The sequence below is a fragment of the Gavialis gangeticus genome, unplaced genomic scaffold, assembly GCF_001723915.1.
Source record: "Gavialis gangeticus isolate Ggan-Ray unplaced genomic scaffold, GavGan_comp1, whole genome shotgun sequence".
Lineage (NCBI taxonomy): Eukaryota > Metazoa > Chordata > Crocodylia > Gavialidae > Gavialis > Gavialis gangeticus.
The window spans coordinates 20,288,607-20,306,178 of NW_017729027.1; the positions used below are offsets into that span (position 1 = coordinate 20,288,607).

The 17,572-nt window shown below is 40.2% G+C and overlaps 1 protein-coding gene across 2 annotated transcripts in view; it reads right to left on the reverse strand.

Annotated features, from left to right (window-relative positions):
- Positions 1 to 17,572, reverse strand: part of SMAP1 (small ArfGAP 1) — a 275,010-nt gene that overhangs the window by 207,274 nt on the left and 50,164 nt on the right. For both annotated transcript variants that reach the window (XM_019520491.1, XM_019520490.1), the window contains exons 2-3: positions 3,513 to 3,646; positions 837 to 922 (exon numbers count right to left, since the gene is read on the reverse strand). In XM_019520491.1, coding sequence (XP_019376036.1) covers positions 837 to 922; positions 3,513 to 3,646 — 220 coding nt within the window. The remainder of the gene's footprint in view (positions 1 to 836; positions 923 to 3,512; positions 3,647 to 17,572) is intronic.

Genomic DNA, 17,572 nt, shown 5'->3' on the forward strand with positions numbered 1-17,572 from the left:
AGCACCAGCCCCAACTAGATCATTCCAGCCAGGGTTTTGTCAAGCTGAGCCTTAAAAACCTCCAGGAATGGAGATTCCACCACCGCTAAGTAACTTGTTTGAGTGTGTCGCCACCCTCCTAATGAGAAAGTTTTTCCTAATACCCAACCTAAATGCCCCTTGCTGCAACTTGAAGATGGAAGATGAATACTCCCTTTTTCCTGCATGGTATTGAGATGAACAAGCAGGATTTAGCACAAGATTCTATTTTATTCACAGATCTTAGGCCTAGGAGAAATCATGAGGAGCATCAAGTGTAGTATAGCCTCCTGCATAGAAGAGACCATACACATCCACACACAAAAGAATTAGAGTGTATATTTTACAAAGTTGTTAAGTCTTGATCTAAGAACTAGTGAAAGAATTCCAATGATTTTTACCCTCACTACTAAATATTTGTGCATTAGTTCCCATTTGAGTTTGTCTATTTCAGTTTCCTAGGTATTCAATCATGAAGGCAAAAGGAATAACAAGATTTAAAAGCTCTTGCTATCAGAAATCTTCTCTTTTTAAGAGCTTACAGGCTACAATCAAGCTACTTAATGGTGTCTTGTGATGTGAACTTAAGTCTCTCGCTCTCAGACAGGGTTGCCATGCCTCAAATAATTTTGTTAAAAGTTGTGAAACATTTTCAATTAGTCATTAACTTTTGTCAGGACTTACAAAATAAAAACAAACAAATATCAAATTTAAGGTATCAATTTTCTTTTTTTATTATCAGAGAAATCTATATGTATTTGTGCAACACAGATTGCATTGAGATATTCTCTAGTGGCAAACACTGACAAAAAGGATACTGATCTGTCTGAGGTCTTCGAAAGTTTTCTGGTAGATTAGCTTCATAGAGTATTCTTGCCTTGGTATTCCCCATTTCCTGCATACACTAAAGAAAGGTGTTAAAAAGATAATTATTTTTTCTTGTCCATTGCTATTTTAAGTTTAAAAACTTTTTAAAAGTTTTGACCATTTAAAAATAGGATTTACAGATATCTGCATATGATGTATTAAAAAAACAACCCGCCCCCCCAAAAATGCTGGAGCCTAAATCAGATACTTCTAGATTAACTGATTTGAACATGAATAAGGATTTGAATAAATACCTAAATAGGGAGTTGGTAATGGTACAGGATAGAGAACACTGTTCTCTGTACCCTATATCATTACCAACCATCTATTCAAGGATTACACTCTGTACAATGAATCAACATTTTCCCATACTGCACATTTTCTGTAATGAAGAAATAATCTACATTTTTAACCAAGTCTTCAATGGTATAAACATTCTGGTTTACTTTAAAATTATGTCCATTAAAAAAATATTTCAGTTTAAAAATTCAGAGTGATCTGCTGATAACTAATATTTGCAGAATATCTAATATTTCAATGATTTAAAAAAGGAGATAAAGATTAGTCACTTATAACCAGAGCTTTTAGAGATGGGCTCTCTAACATGCACGCTGTTGGGATGCACCAGCACCTCAGTTCTGATGGTGAAATGTTTCATAAGAGTGTAGCTGGAAATGTTCTTACACCCACTCCCAATCCTCTCTTCACTGTTCCCAATTATTCTGAGGATTAGGCTACAAAAGCGGGTGCAGCATTCCACCCACCTTCCTTTCTTCTACCAACTTCTCAACTGCACAACTGTAATTAGAGTAGAGATTCACATCCCATATCTGGGGAGCTGATACTATGCAACTTGTCAGGGGGCACATCTATCTACATGTGTATTAATGTGCTCTAGTTAATGTGCATTAAATCTAGTAGCTCCATTATGAGGTACTAGGAAAATGCATTAGCCTGTCTTAATGCACATTAACTAAAGAGCATGGTTTTTAAGTGATGCTTAATGCACAGGCTAATGTGCATTAAAGTGCACATATAATACTACTTCCTGGGTGCGTCTACACCTAACAAAATACCTTAGCATTTCCCAATACTTTAATGCATTTAACATCCATATTAGTAAAGCACAATCTCTCATTAGAACTTTATTTTTAAGAAATTAAAGTAAAAAGTTAAAACCTAACTTCAACCACTTAAGATTTTCTCTGCCCCTCTTCTTAAACTCTGCATGAGTCCTAAGCTTTAAAATAGATGACATTTGTCCCAGGTTAAACCATTTTATCCTGGGGCATAGCGCAATCTTTCAAACATCCATTGTACTAGAACACATCCTGGAAAGGTTCATAAGAAACAAAAAGTACTAAATATTCTAGGACACTGCAAAGTGTCTCTGAATGGTTATCCCGGGACTACATTATTAAATCAATGGCAGAAAAATGGCAGTGCATTTAACCACTCACTGAGCTCTGATTAAAAGAGTAATGTGTGTACATGCCAATCCTGGGATCCCTCTATTTCGGGACAAACCACAGGTATATTTAGTCTAGGGAAAAATGCAATGCCTGTTTTTAGCCACACTAACAATAGGCTATATTCCTGACTAAAACACTTTGGCATCTAAACATTGGTGAACTTTATTTCTGTGATCCATGACACAGATCTGTATCATTTAATAACAAAAATGACAAGTTACCAAGATTTAGTGGCTATAAAGTTAAAAATCGCACAACTTTTGAATCTCTTACATCTGTGGGACTGAAGGGTGGGTATGCCTCACACTACACTGAACAATCAATGTGTGTATGCACATGTGCATGCACATACACACACAGTATGCATAACCCAAAGCAAAACTGGATATAAACATAAGGGGGGTTAGGGCTTGAATACCATCCTATTCCATCCTGCTGAGTCTCTGAAAAATCTTTGAAATGCCATCCTTCTTTGCTTCAAGTTCAAGCCACAAAAAATAACTAGGAACAGATCTAGGTATCTTTTCCATTAACACAGACTTTACCAAGGCAGAACAAGATCACACTTAAGTGCCTGACAACTGGTCAGAGGATTGGGTTCTTCTTTTTTTTTTTTTTTGCTTGGTTGTTTGCTTGGGTTATTTGTTTTTTTTAAAGTAGCATCACAAACCCAATACTACAATTCAAGTGAAAGCACCAGTACAGAAACCCTTACAATAGACCAATAAAATAAGATAAATGGGAGGAAAATTATCTAATTTTTATGTATTTTACTGCAAATAATACTACCCTTAATAAGACTTTTTACCATCTTGTACCATCTACACTTTTCCCAGAGCCTGACTAAGGGACTTTGATCCCAAAAGCTCGCAGAAAAGGACAATTTTCTTGCCATTTTCCAGTTGGTCTAATAAAAGGTATCATTTTGGAACCAAGAGTTCTAGTTTTTTTGTATACCCTTAATAAATGCATTTTAGTAAAAATTATGTCTTTTTATAAAGTTACTTGTGTCTTGTATATTCAACACACTAGAAAAGGTGAGATTTCTGGAGGACAAGTACACCCCGCCCCCATCTGGTCCCATTTTTCTTTTTTACCATACTTTTTTAAACATGTCCTCCCAGTTTTAGAATACGCCTTCAAGGTATCCCTTACCTGTATTTGTTCTGGGGTCCACTGGTCCAGGTTGACAGATTTCACCCTTGATATATGAACCCCAAGGTTTCGATGTATCCCAGCACATCTGATGCAAATAAAAACGCCAGTGTTCCAAGAAGCCCATCTTGGACCTAAGACAGGGTAGACAGGGAGGGGACAAAAACACACAGAAGAAAAAAGCGTTTTACTTGGATGTTTCTTCATAGATTTCATAGATATTAGGGATGGAAGGGACCTTGAGAAATCATTGGGTTCAGCCCCCTGCCCACAGGGCAGGAAGTCAGCGGGGGTCAGGTCACCCCAGCAAGATCAGAAATGCTTGGATGCTTATAAAACTATTTGAGACATGGAGATTTTTTGCACTCTTACACCATCTACAGACATTTGGTTCCTACGAAGAGTCATTGCTCTCCTAATAGCCATGAGCGTTCAGATGTTCAAGATTTTTCTCCCAGAGCAAAAAATGGCTGCTCCGAGAAAAAAATAACCCAGAAACAACTGGGATTAAAAATCACTCCTGGGAGAGTTTCTCCTTGGACAGCAAATGTTTGTACACTTTGCTGAAGGACTGTGTTGCAGTTTCTCTCAGGCATGTCGTGGTGCTTTTGCTCCCAGCTCCAACCTCTCCCACCCACAGGAGATGTGTATTGCTCAGGCTGGACTCTGACGCTCCATCCAAGCTGAGAGCAGAATGTGCCCCTTCACAATCCCTACAAATAGTGCTACAGGGAGATACAGGCTGACTCTGAGCAGTCTGAGTCAGCCAACCAAGACTGTCTCATCCACTGCAGCCATCTATCACCAGGGACATGAGGGAGCCTGCAGAATATGCTGAGACGTGTGCGCACGGGGGTATCCTGCCTGTGCAGTGTCAGCTTCCTTCCCTTCAGGAGCTCAGCATTCAAATGTCCGTTCAGGCAGGCATCTATGGGTCATTTTTTTTTTTTTTTAAATCAGCAGATCAAACCCAGAAGAATTCTCCCACATCATTTGAACATATGTATGCACCCTTAGTATACAGTGATCAGCCACAATGAAAACCAGAAACTTTGAAATAGAACTGAGAGCTACAATTTAAGAGATGCCTCTGCGTTAGTAGTGACTGGTTAACAAATAAAGCAGAGCTCACAAGGATTATATCTATCCATATTGGCATCAACTTTTAAAACAGTGTAAATGTGCCTTAGCTTAACAGGTTGGGGGTTTTTCACTTAAGATTTAGAAACATACAAATATTATCCTAAGGTCAACAGTGTTATTCAAGCTACAGAGCAATGATTACACAAAAAGGATGGGTAAGTGAACCAAGTTAAAAGCACTACCACTGACCAAAATATTTAAGCTACAGAACGCTGTGAAAGGAAACCGCGTGTTCAATATATTTAGTAAACAGAAAGGACACAGGACTATTTCTATTAACAATACAGTAAGATTCTTCTGATCATTCAAGTCCTTACATATTGCTTAATTTATCCTACATTTTTAAGAATATTCAACCTATGTACAGTCACTCTTTTCCAAATGTAGTTTGGAAAACAAATGTGCTACAGCTGACTCATATTTTGTCTAAAAGAATCAAATTGTCTCGATAGTGTAAAATTACTTCTTCATTCTTTGGACTGAGACGTGTCTATAACTAAATGCCACCTAACTAAAAAAATATCCTAAAAGAGAGCTTATTCCTGATAACTTTAACACACACAAAAGAACAAACTTAAATAAAATATTAGCACTTTTAATCATGTAAAAGTTCTCCAAAATTAAGTGTTATCACCAATACAAATGCTTTTGCCACACCCAGGAAGTTAAACCTTTTCCAGGATGATCACAAAAGGAATGGTCTACAGGAAGGGCTGGGGCTACACATTTTAAGGAACATTTTGGCATGTAACAGCTAAAAGTTGACTACTTAGCACTGTTAAAAAGCTAGACAGGCCATTCTGAAAATATTTACTACCTACAATACAAAATCATTCACACATCACATCTTGTCAAATTAGCCATGCCCATGAGCTGACCGACTCGGTACAGAAAGTCATCCTATCAAGACAGAATGCTAGCTTTCTTCAAACACTTCTCTTCAAAATATCATCTGTTGAACCAAGGTCTTAGAAACTATCACCTAAAATTAAAATTTCCTTAGCCCCTTTGCTGTAACATCATTGCACTAAAATTCGCTTCTCATTTACAGACTTTTGCCTATCACCGACACAAGCTTTTACTTAAAATCAAATGGGTGCCTCAACCTTTCTGGGTCCATGAACCAATCAATGAGAGAACATATGCTCCCAAAACATCCATTATCCAACATACCCTACAACCCTTTTTAATCCTATGGCATTTTACCAATGGAAAGGAAATATAGTTAATGTTGGAAGTTGTAGTGTAGACTGATAGGAATAATGGAAGTTTCAGATGAGCTGGAAATCCATATGCACAATTCTAATGTATAACGGGGCACCAACTGGAGTAGTCAATAGCTGAGAAAAAAAGATCCATTTTTATAAAGGAGTTTCCATTTGGGAATGGAATCTCAGGGCATCTTACATGACAGTATTTTGTAGGTTTTATGATTAACAGGACTTTAAAAACTTTTTTCATACTTATTGCTCAGTTGTGTTTATTTGTTCTTTATTTTTATTTCACTTCAATTGTCTGTAGAGTTCTTCACACTACTCCAGTGAGTTGGCTACATTGCTCTGGAAAAGCCTCTGATCCTTCTTCTCCCTTTTAGGGATCATCATTGTAAGAACAGCAAGACAAGAAAACAAGCTGTCTAAAAAAAATAAAGATTAGATTTGCAAGAAGAGGCTAGATAGGCACCTGCTTGTGAAGGTTTAGGAATGAACAGTACCAGCTGTATCTGTCCAGCAGTTTGGACTAGATGACCCCCGAGGTCCACTCTAACCTGTGATTTAGGCTCATGAACTATTATGGTAGTATTAAAACTATTTTGAATATTTTTAAGCCTATTTAATCTATACTTGTGACACTGCATTGTCGTCATTTTAGAAGGCTTTTTGGATGCAGTTAACACACAAACTAAATAAATTCAATTAGATAACCAAGAAGAACTGCTAAGTGTTGTTTCAACAATTGGAACAATTTTTCCCCAAGGTCTCAGAACTGGAGCTTCTGCCATTCGACTTGTAGTACTTGATGGGATTACCTGTTTTTCCTCTTTTTTTTTTTTTACATTCATTTTTAAAATAATCTTGAACAGCTCTGAAAGAATCTTTAAGTACATTCCTCACAGGATGTAGACAAAAGGATGCAATACCATGAACCTATACACGTATTTTCATATATAAACCCAAAAAGAATTAAATGCATGCAGAATTTTACTAACTACATAAAAATCCTGAGGAAGAAAAAAAAATAAAATAAAAACACTCATTTTGCCTGTAGTAAGGCTTTTTCCCCCCTCGCATGTAATATAAATAATTTGAAACCTCCAGAAGTATACAAAACTTGGTACAGGATCCCAACATAAAGCATTTCCAACTGTTAAAAATATATGATATGAAAGGTAAAGTTATTATTTCTAGGTCATCCTATCTGTGACTCAAGTTATTAACAAAAAAACAGCCAGCAATTATTCCTTCCTCCACATTCCAGCTTTGTCCAAGAAAACAGAATAGCAAAGATGGTACTAAGTCTACGTCAGCCGTCTCCCCGCCAGTTTGATCTCTTCCTAGCGCTGAAATCAGCCAGACAGCATTTCAAATGCAGTGACATCCACACTAAGACAATACCAACACCAACCTAATCCTTGATAAGATGTCTATTCAGTAGAGGACACTAGTTATCAAATTCCTTAAGACTTCAGCTGCCTGGTCCCAACAGCTCCCCTCCAGCTATAGACTGCACTTGTGCCCCAACCAGGGAGTCGGGAGCTAAGTGGCACCAGCACAGCTCCCAGTCGCCTGGCCCCAGTAGTATTCATGATATGCGTGCAATCTTCTTACCCGCATGCTCTTGGCCAATATAATTATGAGCCACAGATTTTCCACTCCTCCAATCTCCTTTCAACCGCAAAATTCCAAGTTACATGGACCTTCAAGAAAGGAGGATCAAGTCACCGACTTCCCACTTAGTTATTCAGTGATATGTAACTGCTGAGAACAATCAGGCTGCTGTTCTGAAGGCTAGCAAACATACTGCCAAGTTGCATATCATAACAAAATATATCAGTTCCACAATCTAACTGTAGACCTGGAAAACAGTAATTCCACCTCACCTGTGGATGGATAGTAGCATGACCATATTTACATAACCTGGACACAACCACCCAAATGTTGCAGAAATGACTGAAGACCTCTGAGAATGCTTTGAGAACCAACAGGCTGATGCACATCTGTCTTATGCAACCATGTGCTCAAAAGTCACCCACATGCACTTCTCATCCCAGGAGGAACACACCTGTCACAATCATCACATGCTGAGCTAAAGCCAACAGGAGTGGTCTCAATCATTCCACAAGGCCACGGAGAATTGAATCAATGTGGAATTTTAACACGCACATTGTTTTCTTGTATGTGGATCACAGCAGTGTTTTTTTTCTTTATGTGGATCACTACCATTTGAAAATGGACCTTGGTGAAAATCCCTGGGGCCCTTGACAGCCTGACTAGCGGACCTCAAACTGGTAGTAGTTCCTGCCCATCACAAGCCACAAATGTTTTCTGGGATGAGGTATCATGCCATTGTGGAAATATGCATCCTGAAGGTTTAGAGATGCAAACTAGTCCCCTCTCCACCCAATTCAAAAGAGAGAGGATTATAATGGCCACCATCACTATCATAAATTTCAACCTAAAGATGAGTTAAGTTTTCACAAGCCAAGACAGGTTGTCATCTTCCTCCTCTTTCACGGTCAAAACCCCCCAAACACCCCAGTATGGACCTCCTGTACCCACTGCTGTACAGGTATTGCCTCTTGTCCTGAAAGCCAATATAGAGAAAACTGTCTGGCAAAATAAAATCTCATGAGAAGGGGCACTAGATTGAACCAAATGGTATATTTAAGACCCATTAGTCCATAGTGATGTAAGCTCATGCATGTCTGAAATGGGCCAAGCAGTTCCCAAATGGGATGGGGGTAGGAAAATGATAAGACTGCACTCTCAGGTGATGCAAACTGTGGCCCAAGGAATGAGTCAATAAGGCTGTTGAGGAAGACTACTTTCTACAATGAAAATGCTGCCTCTTTCAAGGTTGGAACAGATGCTCCCAGCTGGGCTCGCAGTCTTTGTCCAGAGTCAGACTGCTGTTTATAAGTATTTAATTTCAGTGATGGTGTGGGTTGGAAATAACATTGTGAACAGGAGCAATGACAGCAATAGAAAAAGAAAAAGCAGGGTAGAGGCACAAGAGCAGAAGAGTCTACATAACCACTAAATTAAAACATAGAATTTTAAAAACTGAAATCAATGAGTCTATGTGCCTGTACTGTAATCAAATGGGAGTAAACAATATTGAGAAGTAAAAAAAAACAAAACAAAACTTTAATACACACCCTACTGAATGGTCTACATGGAAATATATATTTGTGAATCTGAAAGTCCAAATCATGATGAACACCCAAGCTGAAGGAAATGATAAACCCCAGTTTCCCTCCACTCCAGCTGTTATATTAGGAACACAGGACTGGAGCTAAAAGAGCCCCACAATACAAGAACCAGGGGACATAAAATGAAACTAGCAGGTAGTACGTTTAAAGTTAACAAAAAAGGTTTTCACACCATGTGCAATTAAAGTGCGAAACTCATTCCAATAATACGTTGTGGAAGCTGACAGTTTACTTAAACTCAAAAAAGGGATTGTACCTTTCCTCCAGGAATCTGTCCATCAACAGCAACTGAACATGGGAGTTAGAGGCACAGCCTCTGAATCAAAACTTCCTAGATCTTCAAGGCTGGAGGTTGCGAGTGGAAGAGGAACCGGGGAAACGCCCTGGTCATATCCTGTTCACTCTACCTTTCAGCCACTGTATGATACTACCACTGTATGACAAGGCAAAATGGACCTATGGTCTGACCCATAAGTGGCAGTTCTTATGTCCAGTCCCCTGCATTCACAGGAAGTCCTTAGCTAAACAAATACCTCAAATTACCACCTCAACACTTCTCCAACAAATACAAAGAACAATATCTTAAATATCAAGAGAACCATTGGAACAGCATTTCACACCACAGTAGTTAGCCATTCTTGTGCCCTTCCCTCCCACCCCCACTTTAGCCAACTTTGTTTGACACTTCCGTGCATGCACAGCATTTATGGAGCATTGCATATGCATGGACAGCGGACTTGCTCAATGTTACTTCATCCTTAGTTATGCCCCCACAGGAACGATTTGCATCTCAGTTTGGGAAACATTGCCCTAGGATATGATACAGGCACAGGCAGGGGACACCAAGATACTGCCACTGTAACCACAGAGAAGAAGTTTTATTAATATTTCACTCTGAAGATCCTAGAGAAGAAAGTTGCATTAAAAAAAACCTATTAAGGACTCAGAATAATGCAAAGACAGACACTAAAAAGCCAGACGCATCCAAAGTACAAGTTGCTTATGCAAAATTATTACAGCCATGTCTTCAATGACATCATCACATACAGGTTTATTCCAAGGAATCCTTGCCTTACTACTCAAATGAACACTATTGTGGGAAAGAATCAAAAGCCAGGCAGTAATCAACGTTGTTATATTAAGGAGTACTATCCTCATTTTCTGCAACATGTGGAAGGCATGCAATAAGTGAAGCAAAGGACTGCAAAAAGAGTTCAAAAAACCAAATGCTGCCATAAAGAAGTGGATGCTATTCCTTCCTCTGCTACAGGTTCCTTGTGTAATGGTAGGAAAGTCACTTCAACTGAACTCCTCGTAGGTGGACAGTAACTAGTTTTGTTCTTTTTACAGATGCTCAGTGTAAGGTATCAGGTAATTGATTTGCCAAATGTGAGGCTTTCACAGTTACAGCTGGTCACTGGGAGTTGTGCCTCAACCAAATGCTATAAAAAAGCAATATAATCAACCTCTTAAGACAGCTTCTACCCCACCCCCCATATACTACTTTGGAGATCTGTGTGTATTTGACAATTTTGACTGTTTGCCCCATGCCTATCAGACTTCTTAAAAACTTACCCCTCCGTGTTCAGAATGACTTGCATGTTCACAGTTTTGGTGTTAGCTCACACCTGAGGACTCCCCACTGCTTCAACATGGATTAATTTTGGTAGAATGGAATTAATGGTAGAAAACAACACAGATGAAATGAAGGTTTAAAAGTAAAGGCAGGAAACTTGCATTGCACAGACCCATGGAATGTAAAAGACTATTTCCATTCTACAATCTAAAGACTAACCTAAATAATTTTCACGCTGCAAAAGAGTCAAATGCAATATGTGCCTTTGTTAAAAAAAAAAAAGGGTGGAATAGTAGATAGCTAAATTTGCCTAACTTCTGCAGTCAACCCTTATATTCAAATAGTAGAAGCTGTCAGTGAACAGTAGCTGTTAAAACATGAAAACACCTGTAAGTTCACAAGAATGAAACATCTCATGGATTTAGGAAAAAGCAATCAAGGCTCGTGGTAGAGGAAGGCACCATCAGTCAGTCAGCATTTTGAAGTGCTGCCTCACCGTAAATGGATTTAACTACTGGAGTTTTTAAAAGAATTAATCTCTTCTGGCCTCCTCAAAAGCACACAAATAGGTTACATACTCTTGGGTCTCTCCTACTAGGAGAAAGGTCAGAACACGTGATCTTCCAGATATCCCATAAGTATAAAGGGCCTCATCAATTTAGCATGTTGAAAGGAAATGGAGATAGGAAGACTGGAAGAAATCAGAGTTGGTCACAAGTGCCATTGTGACTATAAGAGAGTCAACTCATCTACTGCAATTAGAGATTAAGGGCCACAACCAAAAAGGAACCCTGGAGTTGCAACACTTAATTTGATGCTGCCTGGCTTTTATGGTGGAATCTAGAGCCTGCCAACAGGCAGCCATGCACCCTAAACAATGCCTGGGGAGAGCCTGGCATCGCAGAATGGGATCTACAAGAACTAGCACACTGAACAGCAATCCATCTAGAGCTACGCAACAGGAGAAAAGAGGCAGATCCACAAAGGGTGCAGTAGCATGGTGGCACCTCCCTTCCATTATGTAGCTCACATGCCAGTGGCTCCAGTTTTCTGCTGCTCTGAACACAGTAAGGGATTGAGCGCACGTATCCGGGCAGCAGCAGCAAAGCACTTGAGCCTCTAAACCAGGTAAGAATTCCACCCTCCGACCGCTGCTCTTAGGCATCACCTCCCTCCAGCGGTCAGTGGCATCTCCCCTCCCTCTCTCCAGCAGCGCTTACCCAAGGTGCAAACTTTACTAACTAGGCCTCAGAGTAGAAAGGTAGGGAAGGGGTCTGCCTGCTGCCATCGCTATCCCAGGAGTGAAGGGAGTCCCAGGGCCATCCCTGCCCCAATCATGGAGGAAGTTGTTGGGCAGAAGGAAGAGGGAGTGGGGCAGGGGACAGCTGCATGGGGTGCTGGGCTCACACATTTATAAAATGTCAAGTTTAACATTCCATTCCAATTGGAGTTGAGATCTTCAGCTTTCCCGCGACACTTCACAGATTCAAACTGCCTAGCTCCTAAGAGAATAAATAATATTCTCAGCCGCTAAACTTAAAAGTGGCTTCATCCTAAATGACTAGTTTTTCCCTCAACTTTTTAAAAACTTTCCCTTTAAAGGATTAATTTGTGCAGCTAATTCAGAAAATCTTTAAAACAAGCAACAAAGAAAACTGTTTGAGTCATAAAATAATGTATAGAAAGAAAACAAATGAAAAACTAGGAGCTCCTCGCCACCTATATGCTGCCCTGTGGCTACACACACAGGCATTCATCAGCTAAATTATTGGCTGCATCAGGCTGATTTCTGGAGCACAGAACTATGTTACATTAGGAAAAAAAAAAAAAAAAAGTATTTTAAGATGCATCTCATCAGCCATTTATAGCTGGTCCACACAGGAGAGCAAGTCAGACTGGCAACAATTTGCAGAGCTGTTCAAAGGTAGCCCTAAGCTCAAAAGCAGGAACACAGCATGTCAGCACTTCCCCGATCCTCTGACCCTGCAGAATTCTGTAGAATCTGTTTGAAATGTTTAGTTAATCTACCAGCCTCCTCTTCTCATTCATCCATGAGGCTCTTGCTCTCTTACAAAGGTTGGAGAAACACACAGCAAGCGGCTTTGATCATAAGGAGACAGATGTTTCTCAACATTTTTTAAGAGCACATTTAGTGCAACTCTTTGAGGTGTATTTAAACAATGCTTCTCTCACAAAGCATCCAGCAAAAAGCTCCATAAACCATTAAGTAAGGGCTAAGCTGGATCTCCAACAATTACCTGGGAATTGAAAATGTCAATGTTGTGACAAATCATGGGAAGAAAACCATCATTTCTCAGACAAAAAAAAGACAGTTTCTGAAGATGTTGGTACTGCAAACTTTCCAATAAATTCATACTAATATTTGTGAACCTTAGGTACCAACTTTTCACCACCCTGGAGAACAACCCCTTTTTGCTGATTAACTCTACAGCCTGATGCAAGGACTACAGAACAGGCACATGGATCCCACACCAAATGGTACCAGTACGATTCAGGAATTTCAAAACCAGCAAATCCACTAGTAAACCTCCCAGCCTCCAGACTCCATAGCACTATCCCAGGGGTTGTCAACCAGAGGTACATGGTCCCAGAGAGTACGTGGGGACTAAGTGCCACCATCCCAGGCCACTGTCTTACAGGAGCAGGGAGGGGCGAGGTGAGAGCAAGTCCGCACAGATGTTTGCCACTCCCTCACTCAGCATCCAGCTGCTTGCCACGCTCTCCCCCCATGTACATGTATTAAAGGGGGCCACCGGGGTACACTTACTAAAAAAAAAATGTTGAAAACCCCTGTACTATCCTATCACTGCTGGGCAGACTGCTACTTTTCAGTCCCCAACAAATGAAGCTGCTCCAGGAAAAGGACTCTGGCTCAACTAAGAAGCTTTCCTACTCCTCCTCTGAACCTTCTGCACTGGTTGAGAAACAACTGCATAATGTTACACATGTTGGCAGTGACATGTTTTTATATTCATCACTGCAAGGGTTACAGTGCTCCCTGTTTCCTCCATGCTGTCTGCCACCATCTTGAAAATGATGCTGGACTTGCACAAACAAGAATAAATGGGTAAGAGGATTCATGGGAATTTAGTTTGATCCCAACCCCCAGCATTTCAATAACTTCTAGCAGGTATCCAACACACAGGGGTGAAAAATCACATAATACACGTACGACTGCAATGGGGCATGCATCACTGTTGCTCATCTACAATGCTAGGTTTATTTTGCATCACCACTAAGCTATGTAGTCATAAACATACAAGACAATAATACCAAACATGTAGTATAACCCCACTGTGCATACACTTGTTTATGCAATAGCTGTAACATTTAGCTTAAGTGCACAAATATCTGCAATTGGCTTTGAATGCAGGCAAAATCTTCAAGGTACAACATAATCAGACCTCAAACTAAATAGGACAGGCCTTGTCATAATTTGGATATGAAATCTCAGTGTTTTACAAGATTTCCCATATTTTTTTAAAAAAAGAACATGTTAAGATTTAATATAGATTTTATAATCTTCCAGTGCAAACTAAGTAAACTGACACAGAAATGCCTGTTTAAGTTGCAGATAGCCTGATAATGATTGGGAAACATGGATTTACTTACCCAATATTAAATCTTACTTATGTATCATTTTTAAATCCCAATAACGATACGTTAAGTGTGAAAGTTAATGTGATTGGCAACTGTTTATTGGAAAGAACAGGGCACAGCATGAGTGAAACACAGTAGACTGCAAATTGAGATCTGCTGCAGAGAGGAAAAAAAACACAACAGGGAAGGCAAGAGAAAAAACAAAAACATCAGGGCAGCACTGAACTAGAGCAAGCATCAGCAACCTTTTGGAGTGGTAGGCTACTTTAAACCGAGCTGGCTCCAAAGGCAAGCTGACATTCCCACTCAGCCGACACCACCATCACTGCCCACTATTGCTGTGCCACGCTTCCCCCATCTCGCTGCCAACCTCCCACAAAAAAATACTGCAGATGGCCAGGCTTCGCAGGCTGGATCAGAGCACTTGGCAAGTTGGATCTAGCTGACAGGCCATGGATTGCCAATCCTTGAGCTAGAGTACATTTTTTTCAACTTTGTGATGAAAAAAAATTACATCCATAGGGATTGGAAAAAACACACAAAACTACAAGTTTGGTTTCCAGATGGAAGGCACTTCTCTGCTTGACCCTTCTGTAAATCTTGTGTGATGTCGGTGGTTACACTGAGTAGGATTCAGTGCTAACTTCGTACACCAACCCATAATTTAAAAGAATTTAATCTTCTCCTCCAATACATTTGACACAAGTGAGGGAGTTCCATCTCAAAACTATAGGTGTATTGCACCATCAGTGCTTGACCTCCTAGAAAGAGCAGGCAGTACTACATCCAACTTGGGTTTTTAGGGGAGCAAAATCTGGCTAGGATTTGCCAGTATTATATATCACTTGGCCAGTGATCCTTACTCACCCATGGCTGAAGAGCGCAAAATAGTGCCCATATACGGTTAGCACCTGTGTGGTTCACCCCAAGTGGGGAAGCAGGGTCAGCCAAAGCTCTGAGGCATGGGACTGACAGAAAACAAAATCACACTGCAACAGAATTACCTCTATATTCCAACAGATGTTGCCAACCTATGATCCACTAGGTAGATCCAGCCCTCTCAGCCCTGGATCCAGCCTGCAGAGTTGTAGCTTCAGCAACATTCAGCAGTGGGGGGTCTCCCTATACCACACCAGTCAGCCACCTGTCACTGACAGAGGGCAGGCTTCTGCCCATGCCACACTGCCGCTGGGCGACACAGGACTTTTGCTGCACTGCAGCTGAACACAGGAGAAGCAGCATTAGGACCTGGCCACAACTGCTAGCCCATCTCCAGCCAGACCTGGGTCATTCTGGCCTCCCACTGCCAGAAAAATAATACAAACCTCTATTGGAGAGGTCAACAAATATTTGATTCTACATACAGGTACTCCTCACTTATCATCCTGGGTAACGTTGTTTAGTTATTACGTCGCTGATCTGTTAGAGAACATACTTGTTTAAAGTCGTGCAATGTTCGGTTATATTTGGCTGCCACCTGCTAGTAGATAACTACTGTGACGTAATTGGATTAGCTTAAAGTCGCATTTTTTAAGAACGTAACTACGACGTTAAGTGAGGAGTAGCTGTATCGCATCGGATGCCTGCTAAAACAAGAGCTCCTTAACCATGTAACTTGCTGTAGTCTCCCTTTAAGCAAACGCCTCATCCAACAATTGACTGCAGTACCGATCCCATCACCACCAGTCTGGTCAATTTCCCCATGAGGGATGATATTAAAAGCTTTGCTTAAGTCTAGATCAAGGATAGGCAATTATTTTGGGTGGAGGGCTGCTTAACGAGTTTTGGCGAGCTGTTAAGGGCCACATAGGTAGCCCTGCCCCTTGACAGTTGCTACCCCTCCTCCCCCAGGTTGCCATCTTGGGACCATAAGTCCTAACCCCTGACTTTTGCCACCATAAGTCCCTCCCCTCACACCCTGGAAATACTTTGGGGGGTGGGGGGGTGGCAGGCAAAGGTTTGCCATCCTAGAACCAGAAAACAATGAAGTCATAAGCTAAAAGTCAAACATCTACTATAATATATTTTAATTGCATTACAAAAAATATTATCATGATTTATTGCATAACAACTCCCAAAGAAATTCTTAGTCTTGTATATTGTGTGTACGCGCGTTCCTGAGCAATCTGTTAATCTTTCTTGTCTCTTCTCCCTTTTCTCTTGGGACAGGAAGAATCTCACTGAAGACTACTTCAGCTGCTAGGGTCTTTAAGCATCTTCTGTAGACTAGCATAGACAACTGTTATCCTTATCAGTGATTATCTGGCTATATCATTTTTTCCCTACATAATTAATGTGTTTTTGCCTGATCCCATCAGAATTCTTCCAGCCTTAGAGCCGTCACATTTTTGCTCCTGGTAGACAAAGCAACTTTGTTTTCTAGGTCATCCCTTGCAACTCAGTGTATTCCTCTTACAATAATTCTCAAGGTCTAGAAACTTCCCTCCCTCACCCTTCTGACTTTTTGCTTTTCATTTTTATCAATTCATATCTTTCATTCTTTTTTGCTCATCTTTGTTTCCTTTGATCCCTCTTCTAATAGTCCTAGGCTGAAAGTCACTTGTTAGCTTCATTTTCTCTACTTTCTGGACTCACTGCTCTTCTCCTCTTCTATACCAGCCTACACTCTTTTCTTGCCTGTTTCTCGTCTTCTTTTTATGAACTTACTGAACCAATTCCTCAATTCTAATTTCATTTCCACTAGCTGGTCATTTCCTTTTCCCTTGTCAAAAAGTCTACACAGAAGCAGGTTTCACTGCTCCTCTAAAGATCTGCCCATCAGACTACTTCTCTTCTGAAGGTGTCAAACACTTGTCTCCATATGCATCAAAGCCTTCTTTTTTATATGCAACGACTCCCCCCTTTCCTCTACTACGTACTCAGGAGCCTCCCTTAACTCCAGCACCATCTTCAAATTAATTTGCAAACCTTCAATCTTTTCCATGAGCACTATAAAGAGATATTTCATACGTGTATAGTTACCATTAGGAACCCATTCAAGAATGAGCTAAATCTTACAACTTCTATATTATCCTCATTTCCTGGCCCTTGGAAATTTCTCCATGGATGTCACAACTGTTGTTGTTTGTCCATATCTTCAAGAAAAAAAAAGTCCCCTCCTCAATTTTTTCAAAGAATTTGTTGCACTTACCCATAAGAGCAGTTGCTCTGGATCTTCAGGAATAGGGAAGATTTAGACATCTCTGTACTTAGTGCTTCATAAGGATTAGCTTCCCACTTAGCATGGCTTTTTTTTTTTTTTTTTAAATACATGATCCTTCTGAGGCT